Below are 24,477 nucleotides of genomic sequence, written 5' to 3' on the forward strand. Positions count from 1 at the left end.
GTTGTCGGTAAATCCTAATTTAAAAAAAAAAGCAACCATGTGACGAGTGCATTTTTCCTTCGGTCTTTTATCGTAAATTGTAGACGTAATTTTGTTTTATTGCATTACACAAACGGGGCTGGGAAGGCGAAATTAAATAGCGGATTAAATACATCAGCGCGACGCCTTAACAAATTAAAAACGTAAAAACATTAACAGTACAATATAGTTTCTTATCGTAGACGTAATGCGATGGCAGTCTTGAGTCCTGGAAAGATGCTGTGATTGTTGCATGGTTACTTCGACTTCCGATCTTCTATTTCCTAGTTCCTAGTCCCTAGTTTCGTTCGTTTCCTTGTATACGCACTTTCGACTCGCATTGCGATCTTCGACTCTTCTGTCTCGCGTTTTAATTTTCACCCGGGTACTTGTTCTTCGTTTTATTTATTTGCGATAAGCTTTTGCTCGTGGCAGTGTCTGAAAACAGAAAACAACGTGGTCAGTAATAATACTTATTTTTAGCAATAATTTTCTTGTTATTTTTACGCGACGCAATCGGATACAATCTTGTCGGGATGATAAAATGAAAAACGAGTTACGCGTATGCAGAGCCGTATTAAAATGTGAGCTTTGAGCATGAATTGAAGAATTTATAATTTAACAAATTTTTTAAAATATTTGTTGTAGTCAAGTCTTAACTATGATGCAAGGGTTTGAATCATTTTAATCAGGCGCTGAATACACGTGAATGACAATGCGATCAATACCGTTGCGGCGACTATAATTTGAACTCTAACTGGCGACTAAGTAAAACGAACCTAAATTTGCTGCGTCTATGCGAATTACAGTAGCGCCAGAGCTCATCTACGCTAAGAGAAAAAAATGTTTAGACAGAAACCTCCTGCCTACCTTTTTCTCTCTGTACGCCTTCTTAGTATTTGCAGAACGTAGAAGTTCAACGGTATGTCGCGAATCAACCAGGTAACCGAAACGACGAGTTGCCTTACACTTTTACAATGCTTACAATGGACCTTTCATTACTTTCTCAAAGCAACTCGTCATTCGATTCTATTAGAATATATATTACTTGCTCAATTTAAAGTTGTCACTTTTTAAATGTATACATTAATGAGATTGACTGTAAGACTATGCAAATAAATAATAATTTATATAAATTCTCTTCATCCTTGAATTGAACAAATAATAGATGAACTGGTCAGGAGTTGGAAATTAGAATAGAAATAGGAATATAGGGCTGGGCCATTCGAATAAGGTTTATTAGATTACAGAAAAAGACAATAATCGATGAAGGGGGTGCAGCAAGGAGACCAATCAATGAACAAAGAATAAATAAATCCCAATCTTGTGATGTGTACAAATACGTACCAAAGTTAGGACTACCTACGCCTCGATTGGCTTCTTCTTTTCCTTCTTCTTCTTTAGGAATGACGGTGTCCTAAGGCCTTTCTTCTTCTTCTTTTCCTTCTTTGGCGATTCCTCGCTAACGCTCACATCCTGCGACACGGAACCCTTAACACGGAAGGTCCCAACCGTAACCATAAACCGTCTTGCATGCACATGCAAGCAGCCAACTTTTGCTAACATAGATATAGATAAAAAAAATGCATTCCACTCTTTCACGCCCTCCTCTTCCCAGTCATACACGAGTATATTAACCAATCTCACATCCCACCACCCACAAGCTTCAATGTTTTGCACAATATACAGTATCCAGAGAAAAACGGCTGTTCAGATTCATGCAAGCGAACACTATCGGCAAACTACCTTCTTTGTAGCATTACATAATAGTTAATGAAAGTACTGGATGATTCTAAAAAAAGAAACTTATTCAACAATGAATGATGAGACGCGTAAATAGTCTGATTTACTTGAGGCGAGAATTTTTCTCAGATTCATGTCCAATCGAGCTGCAATTACACGGTGCGAATGGAAGAGATTAATGCAGAATGGATTGAAAAATAATTCAGAATTAAAGTGCAAATTCGTTTTGCGAGATGGCGGTCGTTGGTATCGACAGTGTTTCGTTATTCCCTTCACACATATTTTAGGCGTCCTCGAGCTTCCAATCCTCGTTACTTTACCTCTTTACAATTAATTTTTCAAAATAATCTTCCACAAAAAGTAGTTACCTTCTTGGAATATATTTCCTTATTAAATGAATCTATTAATGTCTATTTTACCGTAAATAAAAGTTAATGGACACTGTGTATACATACCAGGAAAAACTGTCTTTGAAACAATAGGAAAGATATTGAGCATAACTGGTTTGTGACAAAGCTCGAGGACAATACTGTATGGTAAACAAGTACAAGGAACAAACCTCTTTGCTACTTTGAGAAAATGTACTGTGGTGTGCATCCGAGTGATCGCCATTTACGGTATTTTCTCCTGAAACATAAAGCGCAGAGTATTACATTATATACCGTTATAAGGATCAGCATGATAGTAAAATGTCACACAAGCTGTACCCATAAAAGCTTTTCAAGTGTACCGTGGTTTAACGGAAACGTTTAATGTACAAATTGTAAACGAATCGCCGATACCAAAGTCAAGCAGAAGCTTACCTCAAGAAACGGAAATCAACACGATTCTGGTCGCCTCTTCGAATGTTTTGATGCATCGAAAAGGGAGGGGAAAACAAGCAGTATCCGAAGGTGCTTCGGTCGTCTCATTGTCAGTGCGCAGAAGATCGAGATTCGTTCGAAGCAACGTTACAAAACCGTCTGAGATGAATATCAAAAAACGGACAATAAGAAAAGTTCCATTTCTAAACCTTTCTCTTTTTTTTCCAAGCTTTTTGTGTGAGAACATTTATTTCGTAGACATAGTGTACGCTCGGCGTACGATACAGGTACGAAATACAAAAATAAATGTAGAACATAAAGAAGTAAATAACCGTGGAACACTGGGAGTAAGACACGAACAAGACAAAATGGCAATGCAAGTGATTAATTTAAAGAACAAGCATGCTCGCAATTGTTTATCACATTGCCGTTGCAATAATGTTATGTAAATATTGTTTTATGATTACGTGACAGAGTTTGTCACATCGGCGAGTACACTGTGTAGAGTACGTTGAGTTGAAAATCAAAGTGAACGAAAAAAAAAAAAAATGTATGTTAGAATCTATGATTTTGTACGTATATTAAAATAGACATACTCGTGTAGCTGTGAGAATCATAACAAAGAATACGGATAGAATACCTCTTACATCACATGCCACAATGCATATAGCCTTAAATTCATGTATAGACATGTATATGAAATGATAAATATATGCAGGAACGTGCTCATAGACTAGAAAAACGCGAGAAATAATTATCATTACTTAACATAAAAAAGGTACATCATTGTACGATTTGCAAGCAAGCTAACGAGTACAGCTACGTTTTTTAATCAAAGGATTAAGCGAGTTCCAAAGGAAGATAGCACGCGTCTTCGTTTAAGCTAATGGTCGCGCTCGAATGAAAAGATCTTGGGCTGTTCAGTGGAGTTGACTTGGACAACCTCCTGTTCCTCGAACTTCCCGAATTGCATTCGAAGAATTCCTCGTCGCTTTCGATGTCGTCAAGACACTTGAAAGTATCATTGAAATCATTTTCTTTTTCCTGTTGAACTACCTCATTGGTTAGGTTAGTGTTTAACAATTGGTCCAGTAAATTTCCACTCGTCTCTTCGCTTTCTTCGTCTATGGGAGGCAGAGAACGTGTTTGATTGTCGTTAACTGCACAGTAGATGCACTCAGAGCATAACTCGGAAGGTTTGGAAGTCTCCATGTGATTGCAGAATTTATCGACTTTTAAAAATTCGGTTTCTATATCGCTACTTTTGAGTGAATTATCCAAACAATCGCCTTCTACGTCTTTATCATTTTCAGAATTTGAAGAAGACCTCGATAATAATAATTTTATATAGGAACTGTTTAGAGGAGAGTCATTGATTTCATTTAGTCCTTCATTATCAACATCGGTCGCAGCGTCGCAATTCGACTCGACTCGAAAATTTAATTCAAACGTTTTATCGTCGACGTCCTTAGAGTTTCTTTTCGCTATCGTGCAAAATTCGAAGACAGCATCCATTTCTGTCGTTTCACATTGTCCCAAAGTTACAGATGATTCGTTTTCTATACCTATATTGCTCAAATTTATCGAAGAAGAAATTATTTCATCTTTCCTCTGGTCAGTACTAGTCGTTAAATTATTAATCTGTTGCTCTAAGTAAAAGAATTCCATCTCTTCGCTGATGGCATTTCGCGCTTCCTTAAGTTCTACGTTTGCAGTGTCTTTAGCTTTCTTGAAGGAACAATTTGTCGCGTCGGTGATGTTTGAACGTTTGCGTTCAGATTCGTCGTTTAGATCGACTACGTGGTGAACGATTTCGCGTACAACGAAGACAGGTAAGCTTCCATCTTGGTCCTCGATCAACGAAGATTTCTGAGCCCTTGAGCATTCCTTTGACTGATACTCTTCGTCTTTAAAAATTGATAATAACGTTGACGACAGTGAGCGTGTGGGCGAGGATGACATCGAAGAGGATCTGTAATTATCTGTATTATGTTGGCTAATCAAGTGCACGCTACAAAGAGTGCAGACTCTTTCAAAAATCTCAGCAACCAGGCAATTGATACTCGTATAAGTATCGTTCGCGTCCAGTTGGGCGATGATCTCGTTCGCGCTGTCGCTGATGTTGCTTTGAAAATTTTCACCGTTTATCTTGAGCATCTCCAAAAGGGTGTCAGTTTCCAAGTTCATTTCACTTGATCGTTCGGTCGAAGCAATTTCAGGAATTTCGTCGTCGGACGAAAGACTGTTCGGAATGTTGTATGTATCGTTGTTGCTGAAGGAATCGTCCAGCCAGATGCAATCGTCAAAAGCTTCTTCGAACACGCGTTCCTTCTCTTTTAATTGTTGCTGTTTGTGCTCAAAGATTTCTTTTTCGTTTGATTGTAGCGTGTGATCTACGTTATTATTGCATTCATTTGTTGGCAATGGCGATTGCGATTCTGCTATCGTGGCCTCCTCGACATTTTCTGGATACTCTGAATCTATAAGTGGCGTCAAACTATACAATATACTCATGTCGGTGGAATGTAAGTTGTATTTGGTCGAGACTTCAAAATTCAAACGAGAAGAAAGAGGAGTGGAATTTGCTTTCAACGTAGGAACGTTCAAATCGATCTTCATTAATTCCAGGATCTGTTCCTCTAAAGTAGCACCAGTCGAATTGTAATCTTGTATTCTATCCTCTTCAGTAGCTTTCTCGTCCAATAAGTTAATGGTTTGGGTTATACCTCGGTCACTCGAGATGTGATCTTGCATTTTTCTATTTTCTTTATCGATTTTCTCCTTGAGAGGGTCTAAATCTTCATTGTTTGTTACTTTACAGTTACCTCTTCTCCCCGATCCGTTAGATGGCTCTTCCAGGCGTTCTTTCTCCTCACGATGAATCGAACAAGAAATGTTTTCGAAAAATTTACATTCCACGTCAAGCGTGGAGCTAATCTTGGATTGTAAAATTGGAACGTAGTCAACTATCGTTGGTTTCATGCGTAACGCGATAACATCGGCTCGAGCAATTTCTAACCATGGTTCTTGCCGACAGAATCTCGAAAATTGCCGATTACGATGATCGCAGTAAATGCAGACTTCATTCTCGTACTCGTAGTCATATTCGTTTCGACAGCAATATCTGCTACACGAATCTGCAACCACATTTTTCAAAACAAAAACACCACAAGTGTAATTTAACTTTCATTTGCCTCTCTTTCTATCTCGCGGAGACAGAAGATACATGTTAATGATCACGGATGCTCACACCTGTGTATCTGGAAATTCGTTGCATTCGCGTTACCTGGATAAATAAAATAACGCGTCCTAGCAAGGGAACGTTTTAGGCTCGAGTCTAACTAATCGATGAGGTTTTGCAGTGACAATTTATTAATTTTCGTACAACCTCACTGACAAGTTCGATTTAAGCTTAAGGACTTTTCATGTGAAAGAATAAACGCGTTCGCGTGCATTTTTTATCACAAGCCTCGACGACATTCTACATGGTAATTCGGATGGCGACGACGATTCGTAAATGAATAAAAAAAAAAATGCGTGGTGCGATGCATTTTTGACGTGCGTGATAAAAAAAAATGAGTAAGTAGAAGAAGAAAGGGATATTAATTAGAGCCAAAAGTCCAAAGAAAACGTGAAATTTATAAACATGCGGATATGCGAATGTGCAGACGTGCACGGTGCAAGCGTTAGTGATCATAAACAAAAAGGGAATTAATGGTAGTGAATGAAATTAAAGAGCAAACGCAAACGGAGCGGGTTGAAGATGTTCTCATGCTTATGGTAACAAACCAAAAATGGATGAAATAATTGTCATCTATGTAATCATGTAACACTCGAATAAAATTTCCTCCATCTTTGGTACAAGCCTTGGTCGTTAATTACGAGGAATTTAAAAGTTAAATGGAAAACGAAAAGAAAACGGGAACAAGAAAAACAAAAGACAGCACGATCAAGGCTTTCCACCTGGCTTGCGTCCAACATACGTACCACATTCCCTTGCTCGTTCTCAATGATAGCTTACCCTTGAGAAAGCGAGCAGTTGTTCAAGCCGATAGATAAACGTTATCAAAGTAAACTTACCGTCGCTCAACACAACTTCGGGTTGACTCGGTGCAGGCACTTGTTTCGTTTCTATTCGCAGTACTCGGGGTTCTGAAAGTGGTCAAAGGTCGTAGGATATTAAAACAGATTAAAATTTGTATTTTAGTTTCTAGCACTTATAGTTCGAGGAATGCTTAATTACCGTCTCTGCTTTCTTCTTCCGCCTCCGAAGTTATCGATACCGGTGATTGAATCGGACTTTTGGCAGTGCTCGATTCATGAGTTGTGCGGCTAGCGTTGAAGGATGACAATGCCTCCGATTCAGACTGCGACTCGTCGTCTTAAAGAAGAAAAAAGAAATTAGAGATACATGTATATTCAATCAAGAATGTTTCTTGATTACATTCAATTTATTTGATCACTTACATGGATCCCCTTTCTGTTTACGTTCCACATCTTTTTTATATTGGTCGAGTTCCTGATCGGTAACGGCATCGAATGGATTTTTGGCGTATGGAGTTTTGTAGACCATCGCATTGTGCTGAAAGCCACGTTGAATAATACCTTTGCTGGCCGCCCCTACCAATACTACTTGCTCTCCAGTTCCGCTGATGGTGGCATCCTTTTGTGCATATACAAAGGAATGATTTTGTTAATTGCTTTCATCGAAGATACAGTGTAATCTCAAGTGGAATGAGAATAAATGAGAGCACAAATAATGATTATATAACGTTACCTGCATTTTCTTAGCTTCTTCCCACGTAACACCCTCCAATATGTGAGATTGTGGTCCAGCTGATATCTTGTCTGCCCTACGGTAATCTTTGATCTGACAAAAGAGAAAGGGTAGATTCGTACGTGCGTTATAATTGAAACTGTTTACCAATTCTGTATATCTTTGTGCAAGATGATTATTGATTTTACGATGTGGTTCACGTATTTAATTATTCAATCTTAGGAGGTTGTTATTATAAGTTTAAGAACTGATACAGGACTGACAGAGAGATACTTACAGATTGTTGATGTACTTACCTGCTGCTGTAATTGTTTAAACTCCTTTGGATTGGTATTCTTCGGTACGAATTGAAGAGCACCGTCGATCTTCACCGGCGTACTGCTGTGGGTCGGAGAGCCGTCAGACACCCACTGCACACAAAACCAGAACGTTAGTTCGACCCCCGGGTTCGATATAATTCAAGCATCCGGTACAGCATCGGTAATAATCGATTCTCGCATTGTCTGCGTATGCTATGTGTGCCTGCCCTGCCGATGACATCGGCGTCGTGTTCCCCGTTACCGCTTGGTGTACGTACGCGCTCGATGCTGCAACTTTTTCGAATCGTTCGTCGAGAGTTCGAGTTCTTCGGCTGGTTTCGTCCAGCGTGGATTTATTCGATCATTTATTTTTTTTTCCTTTTATCAGGAGGAACATGTCATTAAACGTTTTCCGTGTCTATCGATCGCGAATATTTCTGGAGAGGGTTTTTTTATCCGTCTCTCTCTCCGCCTCTATACAGGGTCGATCGATCTGGTTTTGTAAATGCAGTGGGACGAAGAATCGAACGTTCGTCGCTTCGACGATACGATTAACAGGCACACATTCATACACAGTACCCGATTACGAATCGATCGGATGTGATCGATGGTCAGGCATCGTGTATCTCGAGCAGGTCTGGGCATTTATAAATTAAGTAGATTTTAAATACTATTAACAATAGAGAATCGGGTCGTGAAAGCCTCAAATAACGAATATACTTGGTATTTTACATATATATCTTGCCCAGGTCTGATCTCGTATTCATCTTTCGGGGAACATCGAGGCACGACGTATGAAAATGCGTGCGACTTCGTTGCTCGCGGAACTCGAGCTCATCGAATCGCAGATTTGCAGGACGAACTACCTCGTCGATGTCTTATTAGATTAGAAAAATTACCTATACACGATGAACAGTAGACATATATTTATTTGAATATCAAGAAGCTACAAGAGAGAGGTGCGATAAAGTCTATTAACGGCGACAATAATTTTTTAGTACTGGCCGAACGACACGCGATATCGTAGAGACACGTTCAGTCGGAATTACATTTCGTGCTAATCGCAAGTCGATCGTTCAGGGTTCCTCGAACCCTTAATTTATACATTGCGTTCATGTATATATATATATATATCTCTCTCCCACTCACTCTCTCCCTTCCTCCCTTTCCGTGTTCGTGCTTTCGCAACGTATCTCCTAATGGACTACTTGTAAACTGGAATGTACCAAGAATATGAAAATTGCGCTGCGCGTGTGTGTCACGGATAACAAGCAAAATCGATGAAATCTAGTCGAACAGATGGATTCGAATCATCCAAAAATCTGCGAGTCTTTGTAAAAAAGGGTGAATTCGTTTATCAGTATTTGGAACACATGCTCGTCTTACTTATTCTAATGAAGGAAAGCGATGTTTATAGGAAATTGCACGTACGCTCTCTTCTCATCTTAATTAGCCGCAACAAGTTACTTTCTGATAAATAGCTCTTTCGAGAAATCTCTAATGTAACAACATGTGCACGTAAAATATTCACGAACATTGACACCGACATCGACACTGTTTAAATGTACTATTCCTTTTCGATAATATAATTCGCAAGGATGCTCAACTCTCGCGCGAATTTTAGTTTCACGTACAATATAATTTCGTATGATATATATTCCCCCCTCCTTCCATCTATTCGGTTTTATTCTCAAAAGTGATAACCTCTACCTTTGTAATTTTTTTCGGATCAGGAGTTCCCGTCTCGAGAATTTCGACCTTCTGATACACATTGGGCGAGTTCAGCCAACGTGACCTGTCAGTGCCTTTGCGACCACCTTTCCAGAGTCTATAACAGAAACAGAGAAAGAAGATTGAAAGCTTCTATCGGATGATACAAATCATTTTTGCAGGACAAATGTATTTACCCTTGTTTATATAGTTCCTCTTCCTCGAGTAGATACCCCAGAGACGAAACTGCTGGTGGAACTTCAACGTCATTTCGAGGTCTCGGAGGATCTCCTTTCACCAACGGATTCCTGTATATGTAACCCGTACGGAATCCCTATAAACAATCAAAATTACACAATTTATAAAACAGTCATGTCTTGTTGTCTCTATAAATCACTGCGAATCTTAAACACTTACAGCATTATCCAGCATCCGCATGAGCGCTTCGAATTCAGTTCCGCCGATTCGCCAACGTTTCTCAAGTTTTTCAGCGAGAGCCGAGCTTTCGGAGATCTGAGCCGTGTGCTGCGGTGTAGGGGGTTTTCTCGAGGCCTCGAATATAGCTTTCTTCGATTCTTCGGAAATAAGATTTAAATTCTCAAGGCCGGCGGGCATCATCTTCAGTTGCGTCTCGCAGGCCATCACCATATTGTAAACGTTGTAAAACGCTTCCTCAACGGTCTCTCCGCAACAGAGAGCGCCGCGATTCGTCAACAGCATCACTTTGTTCACAGGTCCAAGATTTCTAGCTATCTTCTCTTTCTCTTCCGGTTCGAAGGATCCGCCTATGTACTGATGCGTGCTCACTTCCCCTATTACTATACTCTCTTGTCCGATTGGCAGCAATCCGCATTTTAGCGACGAGATCTGCAAAAAAAGAATTTTATCAAATACTTGCTAATATATAATTCATCGTGCAATAACCTTTTAAACGGTTAGTCACGTTAATGCCAAATGGATGGATGGATATAATTCATATATTAATAATTAATTTATAAGAGATCCAAGAAGAAGAACGATCGAGTTTTCCACTTACAGCAGTAACGGACGGAGTGGTAATATGAACGATGCACTTGATATCAGGCCTTGCAGCATGGATCGTCGAATGCAAGTGAAATCCTGTCACGTGAACGCCGAAATTGGTTGTTCCCTGTTCCACGATCGCCCCTTGCATGTCAACTTTGACCAAACTCGAGGCGGTGACCTCATGGTAAAGCAGTCCGTACGGATTAATTAAAAAGTGTTCTTGATCCTGATTCAAGCGGGCTGTGACTTGCCCACCGACACCTTGAGTCCAACCGTAAAGATCTAGCAATCTGAACACCGCCGCTAACTTGCAGCGCAACAGTTTCTCTCCCTTCGCGTAGCCCATGCTTTCGACACCGCGTATGTCGTTGATAGGTAATACACAATTCGTATCTGTGAAGAAACCTATTATTCGTACCGTGACAAATCCAAGATGACTGAGAAGCTGTAAGTTTAAAAATATTAAGACCTACTGCAGTAGTTTGATTTCAACTGGAACAACTTACTTTTGAACACGTTTGCGTTGAACCGAGCACCTTGCGCACCCATCATGTCCGAGATTTGCTGCAATAGGCCAGATGGCCCAGCACCGTCTTTCATCTGTGTCTCGATAATACGTTCTAATTCCTCTCGGAAGAGTCTCGAATTCATCATCATCTCGACTCTCTTTCTCCTCTCCATCTCTCTCATATCCTACCGAAAAAGAATGCAATTTTTAAAATGCAATTTCAGTGCGTTCCTTCGCGAATTAAATACAACGAATTGATTTTGGTATCTCACCGCGTCGATGTCGGCAGGCCTCATTTTACTTTTCTCCTCTTCCGTCAAACCGTCCATTACTCCGTTCGTGTGTGGCTCGGACAACGTTTGCTGTTCACTCGTGTCCGCCATCCTTAACGAGTTTGCTCTCCTACTATTTCCTTGAATTTATCCCTTCTTTCCCCCTTATTTTATATTATTTTTCGCTGTTACTCTCCCTTCTTCCTCCTCCTCCTCCACTTTTTCAACCACCGACGCCGTCGTTGCCGCCGCCGCCACCTCCACCACCGCCACCACCACCGCCTCCTCCTGCCCCTCCTCCTCCTTCCCTCTTCTTCGCTGGATACCGACTAAAACAAATTTCGTTCCCCTATTAATGCTACAAACTGACTATATTCCGCGAAAAAATAAAGGTTGGATCGTACAACTACAGACGTTGAACTTCACTTCTTCGCAGCGGTGGAGTCAACGTTTATATTGAATTCGTGTCGAATAAAATTGCAAAGCAAATTGAGGTTAGGTTGTACAAACACCAGATGCTGAAACTTTACCCTTTCGCAAAGACGTAGCAGGTGGTGTTTGTATTTTACTTTATCTGCATTCGAGGTGCGATAAAGTCGTTAAATAAGATACGAAAAGTGTTGAAGTATTAGGTGAAGAAATCAGGGGTTTGCTTAGGTTATCGAACTTTTGCATGGTAGGTAAGGTTAAAAAAAATAAATAAGGTTAGGTTCTAAGCAAAACCTATCTGGCTTTTACTCTTTACAAATAGGTTTACAAATAGTTTTCGATTGAAGAAACTTATGATTTATTCAAAGCCTAGGGGTTTCGAATTCGACCAGCCCGCCATCTTTTCATACGTAAACCCGACGACTCTGCGAACCCTTCCATCTTTCCGTGTTTCGACGATTGATAGAAGGCAAAGAACGCAGGAAAACCGGCAGAAGTCAGCGAACGATCAATAAACTCGCGGGTAACAGTCAAGTGTAACGGGCGTCGAATGCGTAGACAGCAGGGGTGACTGGCGACAAGAATCCCTAGAGCGGCTAAAATCGTACCAGTCTTTTTCTCAAATTCTTACCGCGCTTATTTATACCACGCTCACTTCTCGCCTTACGTTTTCGTCTCTCCGCCCCCCGTTTCACATTCCCTGTATCTTTCTGTTGTATCCCTTTCTGGAAGGACGAAAACAAGCCCATTCAACAACTTGTTTTCTCCTCTACGAATTTTAGGGTTAGGTTCGAAACAGAACCTCGCCCTTTCGTCGCGACGTGGCCCAACATTTTCAACTTCATCAGAACTTTAATGCTATGGTGCAGTAAAGTTTGAAATATTACGAAATATCATCGCAGATTACAAACACAGAGTATCACAAAATATTATCGCAATGCTATGATTGTCCAGGAGCGAATATTATTTTTTTTCTTTAAGTTTGCCGATATTGTTAATTTTGTTTCCAAACAGTATCAGCAAACTTCAGGTTCGTATTCTAGGCATTTCTCTATTCTAAAAAAAATTGCTTTGAATATGACCACCACAAGCAGTGTTGTAAATTAAGGAATAATCCATAAACCGTACAATGGAAAATACAATAAGGATATTGAAATAACTGTGTATTGAGGACGACATAACGGTAAATAGAAAGGGTTATAACGTTCTATGCGTGCAAGAAGAAGACCGTAAAACCTGATAAAACCTCCCGTAATCCTAACCCTATTTTCTGCGACAGTCCACGCGAAAACAAACGAAGGTGTGCTTGGTGGTGTTCGTTACTACGATGCTCACTACCATCGCGGAACAGAAACGGTAAATTGCACTGGTTTTCTCGTCGTTAGACGCTCGACATTGACACATTTGTGCTCGTGATAACCGCGCCTAATGGCGCTCGACTTGAAAGCGTACGTTTAACTAGAACCCCCATCTTCCGTGAATCCTAATCTAAAATGCTAGAAAGATATCGTAAAGAAATCACTTCAAGCATCGATTCGAGCGCACAATCGTGAATTATGAGATTTCTCCTTCGTCGGTTTCATTACTTTCGTCGAATCAACGGTTCCATTGTATGCGTAATTACAAAAGAAAGAGAAATCGTTTGGCGCCACTTTCGTTTCATGAAAACCGTTTTCAATCCTGGGAATCGATCCGACGCTCGACCAATTAGAATATAAACGAACCCACCAGACATTTTAACCATCAATTATGCATCGTATCGATCCTTTTTTTTTTGTTCGCCAAACGTGAATTCATAAATTATATAATTAGCGAATCAAACTGTTCCTTTATCGCCTAACCTCGCCTCTTAATACGATTAGTATTCTAATTTCGAATTTACAACCGGTTCCTCGACGAAAATCACAGCGACCTGCTAATTTATCATATCAAGAAACGAGTAGAAGCAGATTCGCTGAAATTTATTGATCGAGTGGCGCGACAAGTTTTTAGGATGACGTCACGATGCACGGCCAACGAATTTCCGGGACGCGTTTCCGACGAAACCGCGCAAACTTGAAATAATTTTAATCCGATCGAGTTCATCATTTGTCAGTCTTAAAATAAATATATAATTCTCGAGAATCGTGGACGTTCGTTTCTTATTGATTTTCCCAAGCTAAAATCCCAGAAATATATCCGAGAGTGTCTCACTTTAAAACGTTTCGACTCTTTCTATACGAGTCATCTTCAGATATATGTATATCTACACTAGAATATAAATACAATCATATAGAAGAAATCATAAAACAAAAACAATCTCTTCTAGATACCTTTCCTTTATATTTCGAAATAGTTTAAATGCCAGGTCGTGTATTAAGAAAAGTACACAGATAGTACTCTGCGACTTCGAGTCGAGCGTAACGATCGATACACTTTTTCGGTTCGCGGCCATTTCTTTTCTGCACCTTCCACCGCGACTGATTTACGCGAATGATTTCGAATGAATCCTACTCGTACCATCATCCGTTCTTATTGAAGAATTTTTATTCAAATTTCTATTACTATATGCATCAACGATTAAAAAAAAAAAAAAAATTCTTTTTGGCTTCGTTACAACTGCCACCGTCTCATCGAATACGTAATTCGCCGTGACTAAATAGTGCCAGTCCGTCAATTGGTGTTCATCAACGTTATTTAACAGCGAACACCAATTGAACGGTAGTTACGATCACTTACGTATTTACGCACACCATCTCGTGAAAACATCCGAAATTTACTCTATAGCATGTTCCGATAGATCATCGATGTTGCATCTGAAATTCAATGTGACCTTGTCAAGGATTCAAATGGTGCGGCTCGATAGAATGAATTCAAATAAAATACGTATAACAGAGGTGGACGTTTCTGTTGTGTAATAAAGAATGGTTAATACGAGGTAAAAAAAAACGATTCGATATCGTGTTTAAATACCAAGATAATGGACCCAACACGTATAGCGGCGCGGAGATACTTAATGCGACGCGTCCGCTGTTTCTCGACGCGATGATGTCATAACTTAAAACGCAAAGCTTACTCTATCGTGGTTCGTTGGGTGGTACCACGTTCGGCCGATGAGGCACGGTTGCCTCGTTTTTACTACGAGGGAAACGTGCGCCTTTCTCTAGCTTCTCGTTGGTAAACAATCGTTAAAGTAACGCGGGAATAATTATACTTGTATCCAGGTCAATGATTAGGTAATTTTAAACTAGCACCTAATAACGTTCGAGTTAAAAACTATTGATAGACATTGAACAACTCTAGAAAATATCGGCGTGGTGTATGTTATGAAAAAAAGTAACTAGAAAAAAAACTAGAAAAATATCGAACTATCTATGAATCTAATTAGATGGTTTGAGACCTGTGATGTAGTGGTAAACTAGGCAAACTTATTACCGATGATGTCAAGTTTAAAACTGCTAAATTGTCGTGATTAATTATAAGTAGAAGCGTCCCTATCGTTGGATTCGTGTCGCGTACGGTATCGCTGCTAACACGGATACTCGTTAGGTTAAATAGGTGATATGTCATCGGTAGGAAGAAGACGTTTCGAACTAACTGTTCAATACCGAGTAAGAAAATGCTTGGAAACGCGATATCGGTAAATCGACGCCAAACGTCGCGGATCGAGATCGGTGGAGGAAACCGGGAAGATAAACCGACCACTGCACACACAGGTGAACGGCGTGCCTTCTATAGAATCGAAACCTGAGAGAGTAAGCCAGTTTATTTCCAAGAGACAGAGACGACAGATTGCGCGCGGGCGGTCTAGAGTTGTCGCAAGAAGAAGAGAAGGCAGACAAGTTCATCGCTGGGAGATATGCACTTGCTTGGCGCATCCACTTGCTAAATTACAGCTGGAAAATATCGCAGACATCAAAAAATAATTTGTTCTACCATCAAATTTACATTTATGATATTGAGATTCCAGAAGGGAGTGAATGGGGTTAATAATTTGTTTCCTTCCTTCTGGAATCTCGATATGTTTTATACTTTTAACCCGATTTGATCGAGTTAGTGCCAGGACCAATCATTAATAACAATAGTCCTCTTCTATTTTTGAGGTTATTTTCAGTGAAAATTGGTTCCTTGCATAAAAATTGATAAGAAATTATTTTTTGATGGCAGTTGTATTCCCCGGATTCGCTGTACATTTTTTCGCGGGAAAATCGGAAACATTACGAATTTTCATGTCGCTGGTTGCGGCAACGCAACATGTACGCATCCACCTATATATGCATGTAGTATCTGCATTGTGTACACGTTAACGAAGTAACGACGATCATAAGGACGTCGAGACGAACTCAGTATACGGTTATTCGTGCGAATACGCCCAAATGACCGGAGTTTAGATGTATCGATTTACTAACCACTGACGGATAAATGTAAAAGTATTCGATGTACGCACACGCATCGATCATTACGAAACGAAGTTTACTTTTATTTTGATCATACCTCGAGCTTTGCCAATGTACTAGTTGGACTCGTATACTTCTTACAACGTTACAACCATTCGTTAGTTTCAATGGAGAATATTCTTAACGGATCGATTAAACCGCGTACACAGAAGAAACGCACGCGTTTCGTTTACAAGTCCCTAGGCACTGTTGCTTATCGTCGTTGGCAGCGCACAGATAACGTACGAGTAACACAGTTTCTCAAGATTTATATCTACGAGGAATCAACAGAATTTTTGCTTTCGTTGAGAGCTTTCACCGGTGCACGACGAGCCCCGACAGGAAATTATCGCGATCGGAAGAGCGAAACGACGGAATGGCGTCACTTTTGCGTTCGAAACGAGCTTCTCGGTATCGGAAGAGCTTTCTATCTTTCAGGGGGAAAACAGGAGGAAAAGAAGGTCAACGATTTAACAATGCAAATGGCGATACAGCGACGGAAGGAGCGATGGTTTTCGATGGCGTAACTATCACAACAAGTATCTTGACAATCACTTTCTATATAGATTCACGCGATGGTCGATGGTCGAATGTAAATGAGATGCTCGGTAATCAGCGATCAAAGATCGTCCAGAAGCGTTTAACGACACACAGAAATAGCATCAAAGATTGCCGCCTAATCGACGACACACCCCTTACGCTACGTCATTCCTGTCAGTTATTTGGAACTGCCGTTCTCTCGCGTCCTGACGGCGTCGCGAGTCTCGAAACGATTCGCGATCGACACAGCTTACGTCGTGACTTGTAAAAACTTACCTAGGCAGAAAATCGGCGAATATCGTCGAAGGTTGGTATGTCCGTATCCGTTTGGGAAACCGTTCGACTCGCCGTTCGTATCGCCGAGCGGTCGTTCCGTTCGGTGGACAGCTTCCCCACCCCCGTCGCCGTCGATGCTCTTCCGGCGGCTGGCAAGCCTTCTCCACCTCCTGGTTCTCCCGTAGTATATACCACCACCACTAGCACTACTCCTACCACCTCCACTTCCACTTCCACCTCCTCTTCTCTACCTTTTGTCGTTCCCACTTCGAAGCCCAGAGATGGGCAAAATTATTATCTAGATAGAAATTTCAAACGACTAATCTAAAGAGATAAGCAAGTGTCCTCAGTATTTTCTTCGTCGACGGAAAATGACAATTCTGAATTAAAGAACGATTTATATCGCGATGAATGAATAAAAATTGATCGATTCAATCTTTACGCGTTGATTTTATTCGTCATCTATTATTCGAGTGAAATTTTGCCCATCTCTGTATCGAGCTACGCGTCTTCGCCGTGTTATCTCGGAGCCACCGATTAACCTATCGTTTTATATTTTTCTCGAATCGTATCCGTATAGGTGCGAATTTCCATGCTCGATCGGCCTTTTTACGTCACGTACGAGGATCAATCTTTCGTGGATGGTGGACTGATGTTTTCGTTACCCGTTACACACCGTTTCGTCCCTTTCTTCCTTTCCGTCCTAGTCTACGTTTCCTGTTCTTTTTCTTCACCCAATTCCACGTAGAGCACGCGGAACGTGCGCACAATACCGTTGCGCATCCGATTCATGGAACTTCATGGGCAACCCAAACGAGAGATCGATTCTCGAAAATGCTTTGTTTCGGTTGGCTGTGTCTTAAACTCGTCGACCAATGGAAGCACTCGCTCTCGAGCAGCCAATAACGCGTTACGTACGATACGAAAACCGCTTTTGTTGATATGACCTTACGAAATACATATTCGAAGCGGGACTATTAGAACTAGGAACACAAAGAAAGTTCAGCGTTCCCTTTAGTATGACATCTAACGTGAACTAAATAGACTAATTTCAAAGTTAACATTAAGTATTGTAATTAAGTATTAAGTATGTCTATTTTCTACACACGTAATATTTTTCACAAATTATCTAATATAATCTTATACTAAAATTTCATGTACAGCGTCGAGATGACATCACAATTTCACATTAAACGTACATTCTATGCATTTTGCTTGAGAATATGGGAAGAGAGTCGCAAAAAAATAAAAGGTTGACTACTACATATGAACGACGCGAACACCAATCGGACACCATTGATCGGCAATATTGAAAGGTTATACTCAGAATAAAAAGAAACTATTTACAATAAATTTACATCTAAAAATCACGAAAACTTAAAAAAATGACCTCTTAGAAGAAATAAAATTATTTTTCGACGGTAGACACGATCGTCATGTAACTTTATTATTTCTCTAACTCTTTTCTGTAAACACAGAATGACTTTGGTCCCGGTTACCGTATAAATATATGGATACATGTAATAAATGTAAACAATTGTCACCACCATTTCTTTCGTAATGACCAGTTACTGTCACAAAAAAGTAGCAACAATTTGCATATTAATGGAAAATCAGTTCACGTTACTCCAGCCTAGATCTGTTTCCGAATCGCGACGCTGTTTGTATTTTTAACGAGGATGAATCAACGACGTGTGACAAGATTAATATTAGAAAGCGACGTTTAGGTCCACGTCGAGTAACTTACATCCATAAAAGGGATAACGACGCGTACGGGAGGCAGAATAATATCTCAAAAAGAGACAATAGACGGCGATAACGCGTGACGATAAATTCCCTCTTCTCCGAAAGGGAGGGGGGGAATATTTGATAAACAAACTAAAAAAAATTTCGTTAGAACGGATAAACCCTTCAACGAAAGAATAATTTTACGTAAGCGCAACTCTCGTTTCGACGATAAAGGGATTTCCCACTACACTCGCGCGTTTTTGTAGAATCGTTAGCATATATTATATGTACATATACACGAGAACATACTCGCTAAGCTGTGGCATTTTCGTCCAACTATGTGTGCACTAATGTTGTTCAGTTTGTATCGAAATCAAGTGTTTGCGTAAGTCGTGTCATCGAAACGGGTTCACTGATAAATCAGAAATCGTTTTTTCTTTTATTACATAAGAACCTGTTCGACGCTCGTGCAGACTCAACTGTAGACGGAGTTTAGAGCGGTACCGTTGTCCAAAACATTACGATCCCCGTCAGTAATTGTTTAGCTTTGAACTAGACAACATCGTTCTCCACTTTCTTCGGGGTTCGTCAAAGCTGGGTCGGCGTTCCCTTCATCGTTAGTACAAACATATCGAAAGATCTCGTCGGGACCGATCTATATCTCGAACATGAATTTTAAACTAAACACGAATTTGTTTTCGCCGCTAATACGACAAGTACGTATGCATGAACACTTCACTTCTTTCTCACGAACTTTCACCTGATTTCATAATTATATATCACAATATCTACCGTTATAGAATCTAATGCTACGCGTAAATCTAAACAACCTGTTTTTCTGCTTTTCTTTTCTGCCTGTCGATATTGTGAAATTGTTATCGTTTGGCTTTCTATGGAATACGATAAATCATGTCACATGGAATCAATGGCCTCGATTGCCACAATTAAAATATAAAATCCTAGTGAAATGTTGCAAATAAAAAGTTGAATATTTCACGTTGTTTTTTCCAGCCATTTAAACGGATTGGAACATATATAGCAAAGTTGCAAAGTTATAATTTTTTTTTTTTTTTTTAATAGATGACGTGGCACGTAAATTATTCAAATGTTAACGAAACAACCGTTATAAGTAGGAAAAGTACACCTATTCACGAGGAAAGGTCATATTAACGCCGACGCTGACTAGAATCAGCTTTCTTTCGGTGAACCTTGAGCGATAATGAACAAATAGATGTCCGAGCAAATGTATCTGACTTTCAACACAAATATGTTCGAAATGATGTTTAACGTTCTAAAGTTTAGTCAAACCGAATACGTGCATATAACGTGGAACAAGCTGTACAAACGAGATTGATTGATACTCGTTATTGCTGCAACGAGTGTTAAGTAAATTGATTCGCGAAGGGAAAATGATTGGTCGTAAATAACGTCGCTGTGTATTAAGATTACATTCCAGTCTAAAATAATCTCAAATAAAGTGTAGGTTTAACATTGTATCTTACGTGCGTTTATCGCATGTTCATTACTTTTATCGTCTCGTTACAACTTATTGCATACTTCTGAATTTGTTTTCTTTATTAAAATTTTGTAATTTAAATAAATAAAAATAAAATTTATTCGTATACTAGATAACGAGCAAAACAAACGTAGACCAACGTATTCGTGATGTTCACTTTAATTTTCCTTCGTATGAACTATTCTTTATCACTTGTTCGTTATCCGACATTTTTATCTAGATATGAATTTTGCCCGTCTTTGTTTTGCATGTCCCACTTCCACTACGCACGTCACCAGTTTACTGCAATTTCAATTAGATATTTCTCAATGCAGCACACGTGGCCTCTTTGTAAATATGAATTTCTTTTCACGTATTCCATATTTTTGTTGCAAGCACTTGACCTCTCCTAGCGCTACTTAGTGTTAGTTTAGATCAAAAGATTTCGATAACGTCGATGCAAATAGGAAAACAGGAGTCTTTAAGAGCGTCGTTAGGTGAGGTAGCTTGTAAATGCGAACATTGTAACGAAATAACGGTTATCGGTAGCCGAATCGCATATTCGCAAGAGATCCTATTAGCGCCGATGCCGATTACAATCGCTGATAAAACTAACTGCTTCGGGCTAATTAGAATAATTAAATCTGTTTCGTTTAGATACCACGAACGCTTTACGAAAAAAGGAATCTGGGGACGAGTGCGTCGCGATTCAATGTCTGTTCCGCACCTCTAACAGAATTTTCAGATGACGAACTCATGATGAAGGAAACTGGTAATTATCATTATTGAAATTAGTCGGTTTATCATCCAGTAAATCGATCTTGATTTTTCGTACCTATTCCTTTATCAATCATTATCTTATTTTTTTTTTAATTTCGCATTGTCTCTTAGTCAGTAAATTGGCAAAGGAGGAAATTACACCAATCGTGCGAAAAATGGAAAAGGAAGGCAAGATAGACGATGGTCTGGTACGAAAGCTTTTTGAAAGTGGTGTAAGTAAATAGCATGATCATCCATATCTTCTACAATATTTATGTGAAAACATTTTGCTCGAACGCGTCATTGCATTGCTCCGCGTATGTGCGTAAACAGATATAATTGATTACCCCGATTGCTCTGGTGTAAAATTTCAATATCAATCTTACTTCAAACTTCATCTATATTTCATATAACATTTTCAAGTGTGTTAAATAATATTATAAGAAAACAGTATCATATTGGTATAAATAAAACCAGAAAACGTTATATGAATAGATAGTCTGTCTTAAGATTAGAATGAGTTTTAATAAATAGTTGATTACCGCCAGTTAATGGGCATCGAGATTCCTGAAAAGTATGGTGGGTCTGGATTCAATTTCATGGCGACGATTTTAGCAGTCGAAGAAGTGGCGAAAGCTGACGGGGCTGTTGCGGCCCTAGTCGACATCCACAACACTCTGGTGAATTCGTTGATTTTAAAAATGGCCACGGAGGAACAGAAAGCGAAATATCTGCCGCAATTAGCTCAAGATCACGTAAGTTGAGATGAATAAATAACAGCGTGCGTGTATACCGTTTCTATTTCTTTTTCATATCATTGGTCCTCCTCCAGGCGGGTAGCTTTTGCCTCACGGAGCCTGGCTCGGGATCGGATGCGTTTTCTCTGAAAACTGTAGCAAAGAAGGATGGATCCGACTTTGTAATAAACGGCACGAAAATGTGGATCTCGAATTCGGACATTGCTGGCTTATTTTTAGTGTTTGCGAACGCAGACCCGTCTGTTGTGAGTTCTTTTCTTCTAGTAGACCTACAGTAAAATCACACTGTTATATTTTTATACATTTCAATTATTAGGGATACCGAGGTATCACAACATTTTTCGTGGACCGAGACACGCCTGGACTGACGGTAGGCAAGCCAGAGGATAAGCTGGGAATAAAGGCGTCGGGTACCTGTATGGTCAACTTCGATAACGTTAGAGTAAAGAGAACAATCTACACGTATCAGTGGCAGCTGAGAAGAATACCTCTGAATGGTACTCTTGGTTCTTCTTGGCTGCTAATAATACTTCCAACGAACTCCTAACTCGTTAATAATAAACTGTTGTCGTCGTGTACCCAGATTCCCGAGAGTAATATCTTGGGTAAGTTTGGCCATGGATACAAATACGCTGCTGGATTCTTAAACGAAGGACGAGTCGGTATCGGAGCTCAAATGATTGGCATAGCGCAAGGTTGCTTGGACGCCACTATACCGTACACGTTGGAAAGAAAACAATTCGGGAAGGATATCTTTTCGTTTCAAGTATGACGAATAATCTATATCTTCTCTTCAGTCTTTTCTTGCAGTCTTCGAAACGTTTCGTGTTTTTTTAGTCAATGCAACACCAAATTGCCCAAGTGGTCACCGAGCTTGAATGTGCCAGGTTATTGGTCTACAACGCAGCCAGATTAGTCGACGCTAAGAAAGATGTTATGAAGGAGGCTGCCATGGCCAAACTCGTAGCTTCAGGTAAGTAATACCTTTCCCAAAAAATTATTCTTTTTTTCTTTTAATAGTAACATGTACGATTCATAAACATTCCAACTTAGAAACGGCCCTACGCGTCACCGCGAAATGCATCGATTTCATGGGCGGTGTAGGATATACAACTGACTTCCCTCAAGAGAAATTCTTCAGGGATTGCAAGATTGGTACTATTTACGAAGGCACCAGCAACATGCAACTATCAACGATTGCCAAATGTATTCGTAAAGAATACACGTAAAATTTGATAATGTTATCGCGAGAGCTTTATTTTGTATTTCATTCAATACATTATATTTTTCTACTTTTTCATAAAGACTTCATAAACACTTCATTAAATCAATATTATTACTTTAAACCAAGATCACTTTGGATCATGAGGTAATTTAAATCCAACGAGATCTGCAGTGTCTTTGATACTTCGTTCACCTTTACCAGTGTATCGAACTTGGATCTCTTTGCACATTCGTCGAGAATTCAAGTAACATAGGTACGTCTTTGCCAAGTTTTCCAATTCTTCTCGTGCTTTACATAGAACTTCAGAAGTTTCTCTGTGAGCTCGTGATTGCTCCAGGATGTAACGCACCATACTATTATCCTTTGCGTTCCGTTCAGCGGATGTTTGACGGATTTCCCTTATAAGCGAGCGAATCAAGTGTATGTTAGGTTTCATCCTCGTTCGGACCTACAACAGACAAAATCGTATTACTATTAACTATTAATCATTTGCATACAAATTTGGCACAATTCGTGCGACGCAATGTATTCTGATACATTGAGGATCTATTAAGTAAAAATCTAGAAATATAATTACGATTCTTAACGTCTACTGGTTCCGTTTGTTTAGCAGTGAAATAATCGATTGTCGCGTCTCCGTAAGAAGGTTCCTCTCTTTCGCTCCAAAAATCCCTAGGTACCGTAACGATATCTCGTTCGAGAAATATATGAATATTTAAGTCATGGAATACTTCCTCATAGGTAAAATTATTTTTCAAAGCAATTTCTGTAACGTACGGTCGAATACGCAAAATGTAGTCGATAGGCATAAGCATATAGTTTCTAAACTTTGAATGATCTTCAATAGCTGAGAAGCTATTCGTCAGAAGGATGCATTTGGTTAATATTTTACTCCAATTTGCGTAAAGGAAATTATTAGTCAAATGTACTGAACAGTGCGGCATGTACACCAATGTTACATTATCCTCCATGATTCTCTTGCCTTCCTCATTAATTTTTATAACATTAAAGTCAAATCTCTCTAGAAGCTGAATCTCTTTAGGAGTAAAAATTGGATCGTATATATGTACTCGAGAACCATAATGGTTCTTCAAAGACAGAAGTAAAGCCAACTGATACTTAGAAGACCTGCGACAAGAGAAAGAACCCAAACCATAACACAGTATCTCAGAAATACCATCAATGTTTAAAGCATTCAATGAATCTTTCAATGAATGAAATATATCATCACCGAATGACGAATTTCTTAATTCGGTCTCTGCCTCGAGGAGCTTCCTGAAAATTGGAGTAAAGTATTGAGAAGTTAGGAACAAATGAACCTAACAATTTGAAATGGAAGAACGAAAGAGTACGTATATTCACACCTAGAAAACTCTCGATATATAGTTTTGAAAAACGAGGAGTGTCTTACCCAAAAAGTGCCTCGCAACTGGTATTGTCGCTATCGTTATCATTGTCATCAGGTAAAGGTACATGTGCATTACGACTATTTCGAACGCAAGGAAGACGTTTTTTTCGATAAGTTACGAGTTTGAATTCTCCACGGTCTTGCATATTGAATGCCGTTTGATTCGATTCTATCACGTCTACTACGTATATGTTACCTTCTTTGACAACTATATAATAAATTGTATAAATAAAATACCTTTCACCCAAGTCTGTGAAAGATAACCACGTTTTCGTCGAGATGAAGCAT

The 24,477-nt window shown here is 39.6% G+C and overlaps 3 protein-coding genes across 10 annotated transcripts; 1 reads left to right on the top strand and 2 right to left on the bottom strand.

The window, feature by feature from the left end:
• Nucleotides 1-47: 47 nt before the first annotated feature.
• On the bottom strand, nucleotides 48-17,569 carry LOC128875298 (protein hu-li tai shao). 8 transcript variants are annotated; one of them, XR_008456784.1, is made up of 15 exons: nucleotides 16,817-17,558; nucleotides 11,157-11,485; nucleotides 10,883-11,069; nucleotides 10,387-10,769; nucleotides 9,768-10,217; nucleotides 9,548-9,684; nucleotides 9,351-9,468; nucleotides 7,638-7,751; nucleotides 7,342-7,434; nucleotides 7,032-7,227; nucleotides 6,808-6,945; nucleotides 6,645-6,716; nucleotides 2,565-2,723; nucleotides 2,321-2,388; nucleotides 48-456 (listed from the first exon to the last, which is right to left on the bottom strand). XR_008456784.1 is itself a non-coding variant. In XM_054120759.1 (15 exons), exons 2-14 carry the CDS (start codon nucleotides 11,265-11,267, stop codon nucleotides 1,381-1,383), a joined length of 2,181 nt encoding a protein of 726 aa, XP_053976734.1. In that variant the 5' UTR covers nucleotides 11,268-11,485; nucleotides 16,817-17,557; the 3' UTR covers nucleotides 48-456; nucleotides 1,366-1,380. The 8 variants fall into 8 exon arrangements, 5 of the variants coding, with proteins under 5 accessions (XP_053976734.1, XP_053976733.1, XP_053976736.1 ...); XM_054120759.1 differs by lacking the exon at nucleotides 2,565-2,723 and adding an exon at nucleotides 1,366-1,494 and having other exon boundaries at nucleotides 16,817-17,557; XM_054120758.1 differs by lacking the exon at nucleotides 2,565-2,723 and adding an exon at nucleotides 1,366-1,509 and having other exon boundaries at nucleotides 16,817-17,557.
• Nucleotides 17,570-18,896: 1,327 nt separating this feature from the next.
• Nucleotides 18,897-22,878, top strand: LOC128875302 (short/branched chain specific acyl-CoA dehydrogenase, mitochondrial). The gene is made up of 9 exons (XM_054120773.1): nucleotides 18,897-19,260; nucleotides 20,697-20,811; nucleotides 20,931-21,031; nucleotides 21,347-21,553; nucleotides 21,631-21,801; nucleotides 21,873-21,998; nucleotides 22,140-22,322; nucleotides 22,394-22,529; nucleotides 22,610-22,878. Exons 1-9 carry the CDS (start codon nucleotides 19,213-19,215, stop codon nucleotides 22,783-22,785), a joined length of 1,263 nt encoding a protein of 420 aa, XP_053976748.1. The 5' UTR covers nucleotides 18,897-19,212; the 3' UTR covers nucleotides 22,786-22,878.
• A 178-nt stretch (nucleotides 22,879-23,056) lies between these two features.
• On the bottom strand, nucleotides 23,057-24,420 carry LOC128875305 (SRR1-like protein). The gene is made up of 3 exons (XM_054120778.1): nucleotides 24,193-24,420; nucleotides 23,359-24,056; nucleotides 23,057-23,229 (listed from the first exon to the last, which is right to left on the bottom strand). Exons 1-3 carry the CDS (start codon nucleotides 24,333-24,335, stop codon nucleotides 23,207-23,209), a joined length of 864 nt encoding a protein of 287 aa, XP_053976753.1. The 5' UTR covers nucleotides 24,336-24,420; the 3' UTR covers nucleotides 23,057-23,206.
• Nucleotides 24,421-24,477: the final 57 nt, after the last annotated feature.

Source organism: Hylaeus volcanicus, chromosome 4 (assembly GCF_026283585.1).
Source record: "Hylaeus volcanicus isolate JK05 chromosome 4, UHH_iyHylVolc1.0_haploid, whole genome shotgun sequence".
Classification (NCBI taxonomy): Eukaryota; Metazoa; Arthropoda; class Insecta; order Hymenoptera; family Colletidae; genus Hylaeus; species Hylaeus volcanicus.

Coding starts and splice junctions, on each gene's coding strand:
- LOC128875298 (XM_054120762.1), bottom strand. CDS start 11,267: ATGGCGGACACGAGTGAACAGCAAACGTTGTCCGAGCCACACACGAAC. Junction 11,070..11,156: donor GGCCTGCCGACATCGACGCG/GTGAGATACCAA, acceptor CTTTTTCGGTAG/GATATGAGAGAGATGGAGAG. Junction 9,469..9,547: donor GAGGAACTATATAAACAAGG/GTAAATACATTT, acceptor TTTCTGTTATAG/ACTCTGGAAAGGTGGTCGCA.
- LOC128875302 (XM_054120773.1), top strand. CDS start 19,213: ATGAATTTTAAACTAAACACGAATTTGTTTTCGCCGCTAATACGACAA. Junction 21,554..21,630: donor CGCAATTAGCTCAAGATCAC/GTAAGTTGAGAT, acceptor GTCCTCCTCCAG/GCGGGTAGCTTTTGCCTCAC. Junction 21,999..22,139: donor TCAACTTCGATAACGTTAGA/GTAAAGAGAACA, acceptor TCGTGTACCCAG/ATTCCCGAGAGTAATATCTT.
- LOC128875305 (XM_054120778.1), bottom strand. CDS start 24,335: ATGCAAGACCGTGGAGAATTCAAACTCGTAACTTATCGAAAAAAACGT. Junction 24,057..24,192: donor AGTTGCGAGGCACTTTTTGG/GTAAGACACTCC, acceptor TCCAATTTTCAG/GAAGCTCCTCGAGGCAGAGA. Junction 23,230..23,358: donor ACCAGTAGACGTTAAGAATC/GTAATTATATTT, acceptor TGTCTGTTGTAG/GTCCGAACGAGGATGAAACC.